This window comes from Lactuca serriola, chromosome 8 (assembly GCF_051521515.1).
Source record: "Lactuca serriola cultivar US96UC23 chromosome 8, Lser_US96UC23_V15, whole genome shotgun sequence".
NCBI classification, from domain to species: Eukaryota; Viridiplantae; Streptophyta; class Magnoliopsida; order Asterales; family Asteraceae; genus Lactuca; species Lactuca serriola.
The window spans coordinates 215,515,782-215,528,233 of record NC_136415.1 but is presented as its reverse complement, the minus strand read 5'-3'; the positions used below and the strand labels follow the sequence as shown (position 1 = coordinate 215,528,233).

The window sequence follows — 12,452 nt, the reverse complement described above, 5'->3', positions numbered from 1 at the left end:
ATTGAGAGTCTTAACCTGATATCTTTAACTGAGTAATGATAGTGTTTTACAAGCAAGACATATAATGAGAACCAATATTTAATAAATATTGGAAAATTGTTTCATAGACTAGAACTTCTTGTTTTCGGTTACAATCGTACAAAACTACCAACTGTGTAAGGTTATAAATGGAAAAGCTTTACAGATGAACATTTGCTAAAGAGGCAGTGATAAATACTTGCAGTGCAACAACTATTCCTCAAAAGTTCTAACCCTACCCTAGGGCACAAGCCACCCTAGGTGAAATGTCTGTCGCCCAAAATGTGTAATTAAATAGTGGACCAGATCATCAAATTACTCCTGAAGCTAGCTTTGCCTTTTCTCAGCAACGACCACTTGGTGCTCGGATGCATCCAACTGACTCACTAAAATCAGAGCCCGGTACGCTAGTGCCTGTAAATGAGCACACAAAGTGTTTTCCTTGGTGCAACATGCACCTATGTGCTGGTAGAGGGTCTGGATGGCTATTGTGTCATCCTTCTCCTCCTTTTCAAGTCTTCCGACTCTCTGCTAAAGGATCCTGGAGATAGTACGTAAATCTCTAAATAGCTCCTCCAAATTCTATACTCTTTTAGATAATCTGTCACCCTGACTCATCAGGCGATGGATTGGGTTATTCTCGAGATCATCCCTGAGTGACACATGTAGCGGAGCCTAAGAAGACTTGCCTATCTCAAACCGTGGAGGATCTTCAATATTCATCCCCTTTCCGAGCAAGTTAGTTAGCCAAGATGGCTCATGAGGCAAGTTTATTTTCCTCTTACGACCACTAATGGGTCGGGAAACAACAATGGATGGGTCCAAGTGATATACTAGAGGAACACTCAAACTTGGGGTCGTCATGATTAGTGGACTCTTTCCATAATTGCAGCATGGATGGTAGTATGGCCTATGTGGAGAAGGTGGTGGGGTAGGTGGTGCAGTTTCCTTATCAGTGAGGCCATCCTCATCCTCTACGAGGCTATCGTTGTTCATCTTGTGTGCATCTTGTAGTATGCCCTCATCCTCAGACTCTTCGACTTCCTCTGGATCGTATTTCCCTTCATCCTTTGAAGGATCCTCATCCTTTGATAGGTCGGCATGGGCCATTGGTAAGCCATATGGGAAGTACGGGTCCCCTGGTTACTGTAGCGGGATCTTATGAAGCTCCTTGGGATATAAGATCCATCCAAGCCTTGGGTTGTCGGGTAATCCAACCATCTGCATTAAGGGATGGAAAGTTTTAAGTATGTTATTGATGTGTTTTTAACTGTAGTTTTAAGGTTGACATAAGGATTCTAAGGTACTAGGTATCTATAGCGAATGTTGAGAACATTCTTCAATCTTTTAAACTTTCAACCGTTGTAGTCTGTCAAACTCCTTGCTCAAGGTTGGTTGTGGACTAGCTCGACCATAAATAACATAGACGCATTTTCAAGTTTTATTTGTGGTATGGCTTATGTACTGTATTAACCTTAGTCGATGAGTTTGACCTAAAGGGTAAGGCTGGTAGCTTTAGTTGAAGAAATGTCAGGATTTTATTAAGTGTTCTCAACGTGGGTCAGAATATATATATAACTATTATATTTCGTGTTGGTGAGGTTTGTAGTATTATTAGTTTTTCTATTGTACTCCAATACTATCGAGTAAGGACCAGGGTCAAATGAGAAGTATTGGATGGAAAGACCATTTTAGCATATAGTCGTGCTAAAATCTAGCAACCTGAGCGATAGTTCAAACCAATTACCTTTCCAATAAGTAGTCGATAAGTAGGGTGATTAATAATAATACTTTTATTAGGAGTCTGTTGTTATAGTTTTATTCCTCTTTTGAGGATACAAGTTCTTTATATCCTATTTAGCTCTGATACCAATCTGTCACACCCCCAATCGAGGTGGCAGAACGTGCTGGGAAGTGCGACTTAGTTCATGGATCACATGTAAACCAAATATATAAAACAAGTACAACAATAACAAAAATTGTATTCCATATTGAAGTTTGAATACAATGTTCTTACATATAATATTATAATACAAGGATTAACTTAAATTGGTAGGAAGATATAACAAAATCTTCTAAGCTAGGTCTCCTGAAATCCATGAGTATTTCATCGTCCAAATTTCTTATTTAGTGATTCCTTAAGAATACATGTAGTTTTGAGGGTCAACACAAGGTTGGTGAGAGTTACAAATTTTCTGCTAGTGCAATAATAATACTTTTAAAATGCCAAAAGAAGTTTATTTGCTTTTAAGTAAAACCATACTTCAAAATGTTTTCTAGATTGATAAACCATAATTAAATCCATACTTAAAATTTTTAGTAGAGGGAGAGAAACCAAATCAATGGTTTCTAGAGAGAAGCCAAATCCATGGTTTATAGTGAGAGAAACCAAATCCATGGTTTGTAGAGAATGAGAGATCTAGTTAATGTTTATAGTAAGTCTTATAACCGATCTATGTGACTGAAGTATCCCCTACAACGCTTCATTACATGTCGTAGAAACGACTATAGATAGTAAGCACCCGCTTTGAATTGACTGTCATGGTTTTAGCTAGCAATCGTAGGTGGGGTGTCAACCTTATATAAATCTATACATACATTTCTCTTTCTAAAGATTAACGATTATTTATAGCCTCAAGCATGTTTCATGCAACCATGCAAGCCATACTCTCTTGAAATGTCAGACACATAAAGGAAGGTCGTGCTTATACTCTTAGAAGTGATGGAGCATAGGAGGTAAATTGGTGGAGGTAATGGTGGACGTGAGTAAGGGAGAAGAATGAAGCAAATGGTTGATTTCTAATCCTTCATGCAAGCATGGCGGTCATGGTGATGTCACCATTCTAAAAAATTCCCCAAACCTTCCTATATTTGCATGCCAAGATCCCGATGTCTAATATTTTTTTTTTCAAACATGGTGAATCATGTAGCCAAGTTCAACGATTCAAAAAACCCAAATGTATTAATTTTTTTAGTTGTAGAACTCCGGGAAATCGCATCTAAAGATTCGCGTTTAATTGTCCCGAAACGTCTATTTTTTGACTTTTGCAAATAATTCTAATAAAAATATTTTGATTATGGAATAACCTGAGTCCAAAATCATTTTCGGAATTTCCATCTGATGTGTTCTAGTGCCTCAATGAATCAAAATAGTTTATGAAGTTTAAAGAAAATCAGTATTATACTGGTTTTTTTGCTTATAACGGTCGTATCTTTGCATACGATCTCCATTTTGGACATTCTTTATAGTGAACAAGTACAAGACTAGAGTGTTCGCTTCGCTCACACCTGCTTAATATGAAATTTCAATTTTTCAGACGTATTAACTAGTGTTACGGTTTGTGTTGCACAATTTGTTTCATATTTTCCACAATTTGAAGTAAGATATCATCACATATCTTATTTTAATTGTAATGACACTATTTATTTTCAAAAATATACATTAAACTCCAATAGGTTGGTTTACAAAGAGGTTCATAGTGAAGTGACTATCTAAAGTTTTTGACCTAAATTCTAGAATGTCACACTAGAAAGACAAATTGAAAGCTAGGAATTTCATGTTTTATTTTAATTTGTTAATCTTGAAAATGTTTGTAGGATTTGAAAAGAAGAGGCTTATGAGGAAATCATGTCACATAAGGCTCCTACATATAGTTCTCAGTGGATATGTTTAGTATCTAGTATTGAGTTTTCAAATGTACAAAGAGATACGCTCCAAATTTTTGAATACATTTACTCTAAAAAAATGAAGGTACAGGTCTATATTTTCCTCCAAAATAAATCAATTATTTATTCTTGATGATTGGCTGGGAAGATAAATTAATATTGTATAGAAAGATAATTAATTATAGGATGCTCTATAATACTCGATTACTTTGAGATCATTTTTAGCATCTAGAGACAAATTTTTTCTTCTGGTTATTAAGCTTAATGTGTATATTCAAACAATTATTGGATTAATATTTGTTGTCTTATTTTTCTCCCTCTGTCTGTTTGTTTATTATATGGCAATGGTAAGCACTTATTAAGATACAAATTTCCTAAATTTATATTCTATTGTCATAAGTTCACATTGTATCAAAAGGTTAAACCATGCACTCACTTTGAGTGGGCATGTTCGTTGGTTCACTTGGTGACTACTTTAGCTTTTACCTCCCAAGAATTCTATCAGAATGTCTTTAAGACGTTTTTTAAAATTTATGTAATATGTATTTTGGTTACTAAATTACTAATAAGTAATTGTTTGATGCTACGTTAGTGTAGTCAAATCATTCTGCTTAACTTGTAATACTAATAAGTAATGCATGTTATTCTTTCAGAATAGCTTGAAGATGGAATCAAAGATTGATCATACAATTGAAAGAATTGGAATCATGTTCAACAACAACTATATATGCCAAGAATTGTATTATTACGATAATATATCACATTTTTGTGAGAATAATAGTAATAAAGTCGATTATTTGGACCATTGAAGAAGATCAAATGTATTTGTTCAATAACTGTATATTTAAGAATGCTATTTTTTTAAAATAATTAATTCATTTTTGATGACATTTTGTTATAATACATATAATTATATTAAAATGTTTAAGCCTATTACTCTATAAGAATATATATAAATTTGTATTTAAGTTTAGGTGTCTATGAATATATAAGAATTTTTTATTATTCAACTAGGGTTCAAGACTTTTGTTTCTATTGAATAATATTTTAATAGAATAACATTCTAACAAAATATTAATCTGACAAAATAACCTTATGAATGAATAAAATCGGTTATGATTACAAACTACATAAGAATTATATTTGAACTAATTTAAGAAGTTTTGATTTTAAAAATTAAGTGAATTCAATATCCCTAAAATCCAAAAAAAAATCTTTTTTTTAAATATAGTTTAATTGACCAAAATATACTTATCCTGAATTTTGTATGATTATATGGTAGATGTTATCTCATTATAATATCATAGACTTTCAGATCAATGCCATTAGTTGTACTCATCCATTGGTATACAAGTGTCTTTTGACCATACAATAGATGTAAGAACACGTGAACTTAGCCATGCACACACACACACACACACACACACATATATATATATATATATATATATATATATATATATAATATATATATATATATATATATATATATATATATATATATAATATGGGATGGTTAAAATGAAAACACCAAGTAAAGTGAGACCACAAGAACACTAATTTTATGTTATAATTCTTCACTTTAGCAATGAATAACATATGTATGCGGTGATAAGCAATGTGTGAAAAACATACTATGTGATGATAATTCAAATGATTGACCGGTTTGGGGATTAATCTATGTTCAGTTTTGCATTGTACAAATGACTTTCTCACAAATCATTTGTTGACACTTGTATCTTGCTATGTTCGGCTTCTGATAGTTCAGGTGCGCTAGGAGTTTCTTGTGAGGTTGGGTTATCTTGAGTATATTTCTATTAGTATTTGATACCTCGTTGGACGTATGGTATTTTATTTTTTAAACTTCTAAAAACCTCTCATGCATTTTACTTTTTATTAATGGATTTTGGGATATTGGTACAAATGTGGCGTTGTGGTTTAATTGTTTTTTTTAAATAAAGGGTTTTATAAAGTTTTTTGCTTATGTATTATGTTAAAAGATTTAAGAAAAAAGTATAATGATTAAGACTATTTTCTTCATTCCATTAAACACATCAAATCTATCGTATGCTACTTTGAGCGTCTTGAAGATCTTGAGTTGCAGTTTTTAAACATATGATAAAAATTATAAAGTAGGGCATTGTAGATTGCATCTCTAGATTTGACATCAAGATTGACTTTTCATTTTTCATCTTCAGTCCATTAGGTTTTTAGGGTGCTAATAATTTGAACATGAACTATTTCTTCATTTATGTGACTCATGGGAAGATAAAAGACCATCGATAATGATTTCCAACAAATTATAGTTCTTGGTTTCGGTATCATGCATGTGAGTCTTGATGATACCATATTATGAAGTTGTTTTTATAAAAATGAGTACACTTGTTGATTGAATTTGATTATAAGGTATTTAAGAAAGGAAAGATGATTGAAAAAAGTGCACATCAGATTGGATAATTTGAACCCTTCTTTAATATCGGTTATTGGTCAAGAAGTATGAAACCAATCAATATAAACAATAGCAAATGCTCTAAAATTTGGTCATTGTTGATGAACCGTTTTGTTAGACAGTAGAGACTAACCTTAAACACATCTCAAATAAATATAACAAATTATCAGCTCAAGTAACAACTCCCGCAAAGAAATCTAATCTCATATGCTCATAAAAGATCATAATCAAGAACCCTAGTATTACATAAATACTAGTCTATACCGCCATAAGAGCCAATAAGGATAAGGAGTATTTTCTTAGTGTGGAAACTTATCCTTATCTCCTAATTGAATTACAAACCAACCCTTATCACACATCTTCATGAGTTGGTTAGTCCATGGAAAAATCTAAATGACATGTTTCATGTCTTCAAATTAAACACATACTAATTTAATCAGCTCGCTAAATAACTTGGTTGAGCAAACTTTGACAATTAATAAATCATCTAGTTTGACGTTAAAATGTTCTTATTCATGATTTATTCATAGAATTTCTCATATAAAGGATATGTAATGAATACATACACTTTATATACATTTTCACATTAATATCATACAAAGCCACCAACTTTTACATCCTTAGACTTCAAGGTTGTTCCAAAGTTACCACAATGCAAATATGGTGTTCCTTAGTAGTAGCAAATTAAATCTTCTAGGATTAATTTTGGTAGCAACATACTTTCTAAAAATTCACCTCGATAAGCATTCTGTAAATATTGAAATGTATTTTATTACTTGAACATCTTTCAGAAATCATTTTAAGATACCTCAACCTTTCATTGCCTCATGGGATCATCTCATTCAGAAATTAATCCTCAATTGTCATTATTTCATTTTTTTTTCGAATACAACATCCTACTTGTACAGTTTTTAAAGATTTTTCCTTTTACTTTTCAAAAATATCATATTTTCCAGATTATCATATTTTTTTAAAATTATAACTTTATTTTACATTTTTTACGAAACTTTTCATATTTTCTTGTCCCCGTTATTCAATCATGGCAATGTATTTTCATATGTACTATGTATGTATGGATTCCTCATAATTGTAGATTTTTTTTTACATAGATGTCGTTTTTGGCATACACATCTAAGAATACAAGTTTAATAAAAAAACATGGATGTCACAGTATTTTAATAATTTAATGTACCATGTCGGTCTTGAAGGAAGTCAATGTTTCGTCTATGTTTTTGATGATTCATTTTATTTAAATCTAAATCTTTTATTACATGATTCATTTCATAAACGATTAATACAAATGATTGTTCACATAGACATGTCATGGAAAAATTAAATTAATCATGATATATATTCAGAGGGCCGGATATTAAAGGGTGCACTTGGTGCATCTGCACAAGGCCCATAATTTCATGGGGCCCCACAATTTTGTAATGCTGTAATACCAATTAGCCCAAGCAAGGAAATAATAGGGATTTCCAGAAGTGCTGACACAGTCAAGGAGCGGGAAAAAAAGAGGCAATCAATCGTCAATCGATCTTCAATCTCTCCTCTATTCTCTCGGTATTAACAAAAATCAAGGAAGCCGTTTCAGCGTTTCGTATCCTGCAACACAACGGTCTCAAAATCCAACACGATTTTGTATTTCTCTCACAGCAACGATTCTCTATTAAGGTTCTTCATTCTATGATTTCTTCATTCTGGTTTTCGTTCTCTATTCTATGATATCTCTCCTCTCTGATTCTCTATTTCTCTCATAATCTCACCAGGGCCGGCTGGGAGATTTTGGAGGCCCTGTACAGATTAGTAAAAATAGGCCCTAAAACTTGAAAAATCTAAAAAGATGTGAAAAACAATTTTAATTTTTTATTTTCTATTGCAACATAAGTTAAAATTCATTCAAAATAACATAAAAAAAAACACTTGTCTCTACTTAAAAAGTGTCATCCCCCTAGTATTGGCTGAAACAAACTTTTCAATTATTTCTTCATAAATAGTTTTATCCAAAAAATTTCTCTCAATTGTAATCAAAGCCAATCCATTAAGCCGTTCTTGTGTCATTGTAGATCGTAAGTAAGACTTCAATATCTTCAATTTGGAAAAACTTCTTTCTGCAGATGCAACAGTAACATGAATGGTTAATAAAATTCTATATGCAATAGATGTATTAGGATAACAATCAATACGTTTTAAAGAATTTAGAATATCTATTGCTGTCATTTTTTCTTTAGGTAAAAGATGTAGAAGTAATTTTAATTCAACATATAAATCATTTTCATCAATATCTGATTTTTCATCTTGTTTAAGTGAAGTTTCAAGAGTCTTACAACATGACTTTAAGCTCATATCATCTAATGAATGTAATTTTTCAGAATTGAATAAAAACCCAAAAATATTATCATATTGTTGATATTGTTCAAACCTTGTAGTTAGAGAAGAAATTGCTTGATCAACAATGTATAGAAAATATTTTACCCTAAAAGACTCTTGTGGGGATTTTGAAACACTAGAAGATGTATCATTTGAAGGCTCATCAAAATGTTTTTTTTTACTTTAACTTCACGTTTTTGAGGAAACATTGGTTTAATGTTTATTTCCAAGGCAATTTTCTTTTGCAATTTGTAAAGCATTTAAAAAACCAACTTCTCTATATTCTTTAAAAAAAGAAATAAGTCCCTTTATTTTTTCCATAGCAACATCAATAAACATATCTTTTGATTGCAATTGTTTGCTAACAAAATTAATAGTATTCAACATTTCATACCAAATTACTAGAGCCATTATAAACTCAAAGTTACCAAGTTCATTTTTTGCTAAGGATTTAGCTTCACTTTTTATTTTTGGATCATTATCACTTTTACCAATTTGAAATAAAGCTTTTTTAACATCTAAAATTTGAAATCATATTGCTTTTACACTATCAACACGACTCTCCCAACGAGTGGATGACAAAGATTTAGGAGTTAATCATTTCACATTATCTCGTAAAACTTGCCATCTTTTAGTCGAATTTGCAAAGATCGTATAAATACGTTGTATGGTTCCAAAAAAAACCTTTAGCTTTACCACAAGTATTAGCCATATCACACAAAGTTAAATTCAAACTATGACAACCACAAGAAGTGTAAAAAGCTCTTGAATTTATATCCAAAAGTTTTTTTTGCACTCCTTGATGTTTTCCTTTCATATTTGACCCATTGTCATAACCTTGTCCATGCACATTATTAATGTGCTTAACATCAAAATGTGCTTGACATTAATAATGTGCGTGGACAAGGTTATGACAATGGGTCAAATATGAAAGGAAAACATCAAGGAGTGCAAAAAAAACTTTTAGATATAAATTCAAGAGCTTTTTACACTTATTGTGGTTGTCATAGTTTGAATTTAACTTTGTGTGATATGGCTAATACTTGTGGTAAAGCTAAAGGTTTTTTTGGAACCATACAACGTATTTATACGATCTTTGCAAATTCGACTAAAAGATGGCAAGTTTTAAGAGATAATGTGAAAGGATTAACTCCTAAATCTTTGTCATCCACTCGTTGGGAGAGTCGTGTTGATAGTGTAAAAGCAATATGATTTCAAATTTTAGATGTTAAAAAAGCTTTATTTCAAATTGGTAAAAGTGATAATGATCCAAAAATAAAAAGTGAAGCTAAATCCTTAGCAAAAAATGAACTTGGTAACTTTGAGTTTATAATGGCTCTAGTAATTTGGTATGAAATGTTGAATACTATTAATTTTGTTAGCAAACAATTGCAATCAAAAGATATGTTTATTGATGTTGCTATGGAAAAAATAAAGGGACTTATTTCTTTTTTTAAAGAATATAGAGAAGTTGGTTTTTTAAATGCTTTACAAATTGCAAAAGAAAATTGCCTTGGAAATAAACATTAAACCAATGTTTCCTCAAAAACGTGAAGTTAAAGTAAAAAAACATTTTGATGAGCCTTCAAATGATACATCTTCTAGTGTTTCAAAATCCCCACAAGAGTCTTTTAGGGTAAAATATTTTCTATACATTGTTGATCAAGCAATTTCTTCTCTAACTACAAGGTTTGAACAATATCAACAATATGATAATATTTTTGGGTTTTTATTCAATTCTGAAAAATTACATTCATTAGATGATATGAACTTAAAGTCATGTTGTAAGACTCTTGAAACTTCACTTAAACAAGATGAAAAATTAGATATTGATGGAAATGATTTATATGTTGAATTAAAATTACTTCTACATCTTTTACCTAAAGAAAAAATGACAGCAATAGATATTCTAAATTTTTTAAAACGTGTTGATTGTTTTCCTAATACATCCATTGCATATAAAATTTTATTAACCATTCATGTTACTATTGCATCAGCAGAAAGAAGTTTTTCCAAATTGAAGATATTGAAGTCTTACTTACGATCTACAATGACACAAGAACGGCTTAATGGATTGGCTTTGATTACAATTGAGATAAATTTTTTGGATAGAATTATTTATGAAGAAATAATTGAAAAGTTTGTTTCAGCCAATACTAGGAGGATGACACTTTTTAAATAGAGACAAGTGTTTTTTTATGTTATTTTGAATGAATTTTAACTTATGTTGCAATAGAAAATAAAAAATTAAAATTGTTTTTCACATCTTTTTAGATTTTTCAAGTTTTAGGGCCTATTTTTACTAATCTGTACAAGGCATCCAAAATCTCCCGGCCGGCCCTGTATATTCACTAAGTAAAGTTATATATCATGGTATTTATTGGTATATGACTATTCTTCTACGTTATGCGTGATTTATTATATATAACCATTCATGATCCGGTATATAATATGATTTTGCCTAAAGAAATATATATCTTTTGAATTCCAACTATATTATTCACTAAACATTTTATACTCTACAAACTACAATTTTACAATTAACACTTTTTAACATAGTTTTATATATTGTTTATTACATAATTGTCGAAATATTACATCAACTATATTTTTTTGGGGCAACACTTTCCAATATACTTACATGAGCCATTGCACAAAACTAGCTCAGTGTTACATAATGTTCTATCACTACAACAGCAATAGCCTATACGAAAGCTAAAACAATATATAGGGCAAGTTGATGAAAAGTCATCTGTTCTGATACCTAAATAACAAAAAATTAAAAACGATGAAAATATTTTTTATGATATCTATTCAAAAAAAAATGATGACAAACCTTACATTCATGGCAAACTAGAAGCACAAGAAAGTTTAAATAAAAGGCAATCATATGAGACTGCACAAACTTGGCCATTATGCTAGGTGTTTATATATTTATTTAACTTCTCTTTTGAATTAGAAAGAAAGTTGAGGATGCCTATTTGACAAAAATCTTGTATTTATACGCATACCAAGGTAGTGGTCTCACAATTCACGTTACCATGTCAATATGATATAAATAATTATAATTAGTTTTAACAATCATTATTTTTTCTTCTTTTAATCATTGAAATGTATAGATGATATATTTTATGTACACATTTATGCATATAAAAAAACATGGTTTTTTTTTTTTTTTTTTTTTTTTTTTTTTTTTTTTTTTTTTTAATTTTAGCACTTTCGTTAATCATTTATGAAAAAAAATAGGTGTCTTTTTTCGTACGCAAGTAATATACATGATTCTTTTAAAGTTCTAAACTTCTTTTAAGTTCTCATTTTTCTTGCCTCCACCGTGCCTCCGTTCAAACACAACTATATCTGCAACATATCTACTCAACTTATTTCACAACTGATGTGTCGTCCCAATTTCACGCTATATTCTCATTAGATATTTACCAAAGTTGTATCCTTCCACCTCAGCCGCTGCGTAACCACTCCCTAAAGAAATTAGTGCTCATAGATTTGAATATATAGATGACGGGACTCTGATATCTGGTCAAATTTGATGCGAATAGTGTATATAAAGTATAGATAAAATGTCTTAATTAAATATAATAAGATTTAAGTTAGGAATATAGCTTTTATATATATATATATATATATATATATATATATATATATATATATATATATATATATATATATATATATATATGGAGTGCTTCAAATAAGAACCAAGAAAAAGTTAAAAACTCTAAAAACCATTTTTAAAATATTTTCATTAAAGGTATTTTGGACAAATCAAACATTAATAGTATTTAAGCAAACTTTTCGATTCCCTAGTTTACAAAAGCTGCCACTTGTTATCGGACCACTGTCAGACTAATGTCGGACGGCCGTCGGCGTAACACCAAATTTAGTGACATTTTTCTGGCCGTATTCAAAGTTTAATAGAACAAACATTTTGGCT

At 30.6% G+C, this 12,452-nt stretch overlaps 1 protein-coding gene across 1 annotated transcript; it reads left to right on the top strand.

Annotated features, from left to right (window-relative positions):
- The first annotated feature begins 10,037 nt into the window (after window positions 1-10,037).
- On the top strand, window positions 10,038-11,739 carry LOC145067862 (uncharacterized). The gene is made up of 2 exons (XM_079014900.1): window positions 10,038-10,642; window positions 11,718-11,739. Exons 1-2 carry the CDS (start codon window positions 10,038-10,040, stop codon window positions 11,737-11,739), a joined length of 627 nt encoding a protein of 208 aa, XP_078871026.1.
- Window positions 11,740-12,452: the final 713 nt, after the last annotated feature.

Coding starts and splice junctions, on each gene's coding strand:
- LOC145067862 (XM_079014900.1), top strand. CDS start 10,038: ATGTTTCCTCAAAAACGTGAAGTTAAAGTAAAAAAACATTTTGATGAG. Junction 10,643..11,717: donor TATGAAGAAATAATTGAAAA/GTTTGTTTCAGC, acceptor TTTTAATTTTAG/CACTTTCGTTAATCATTTAT.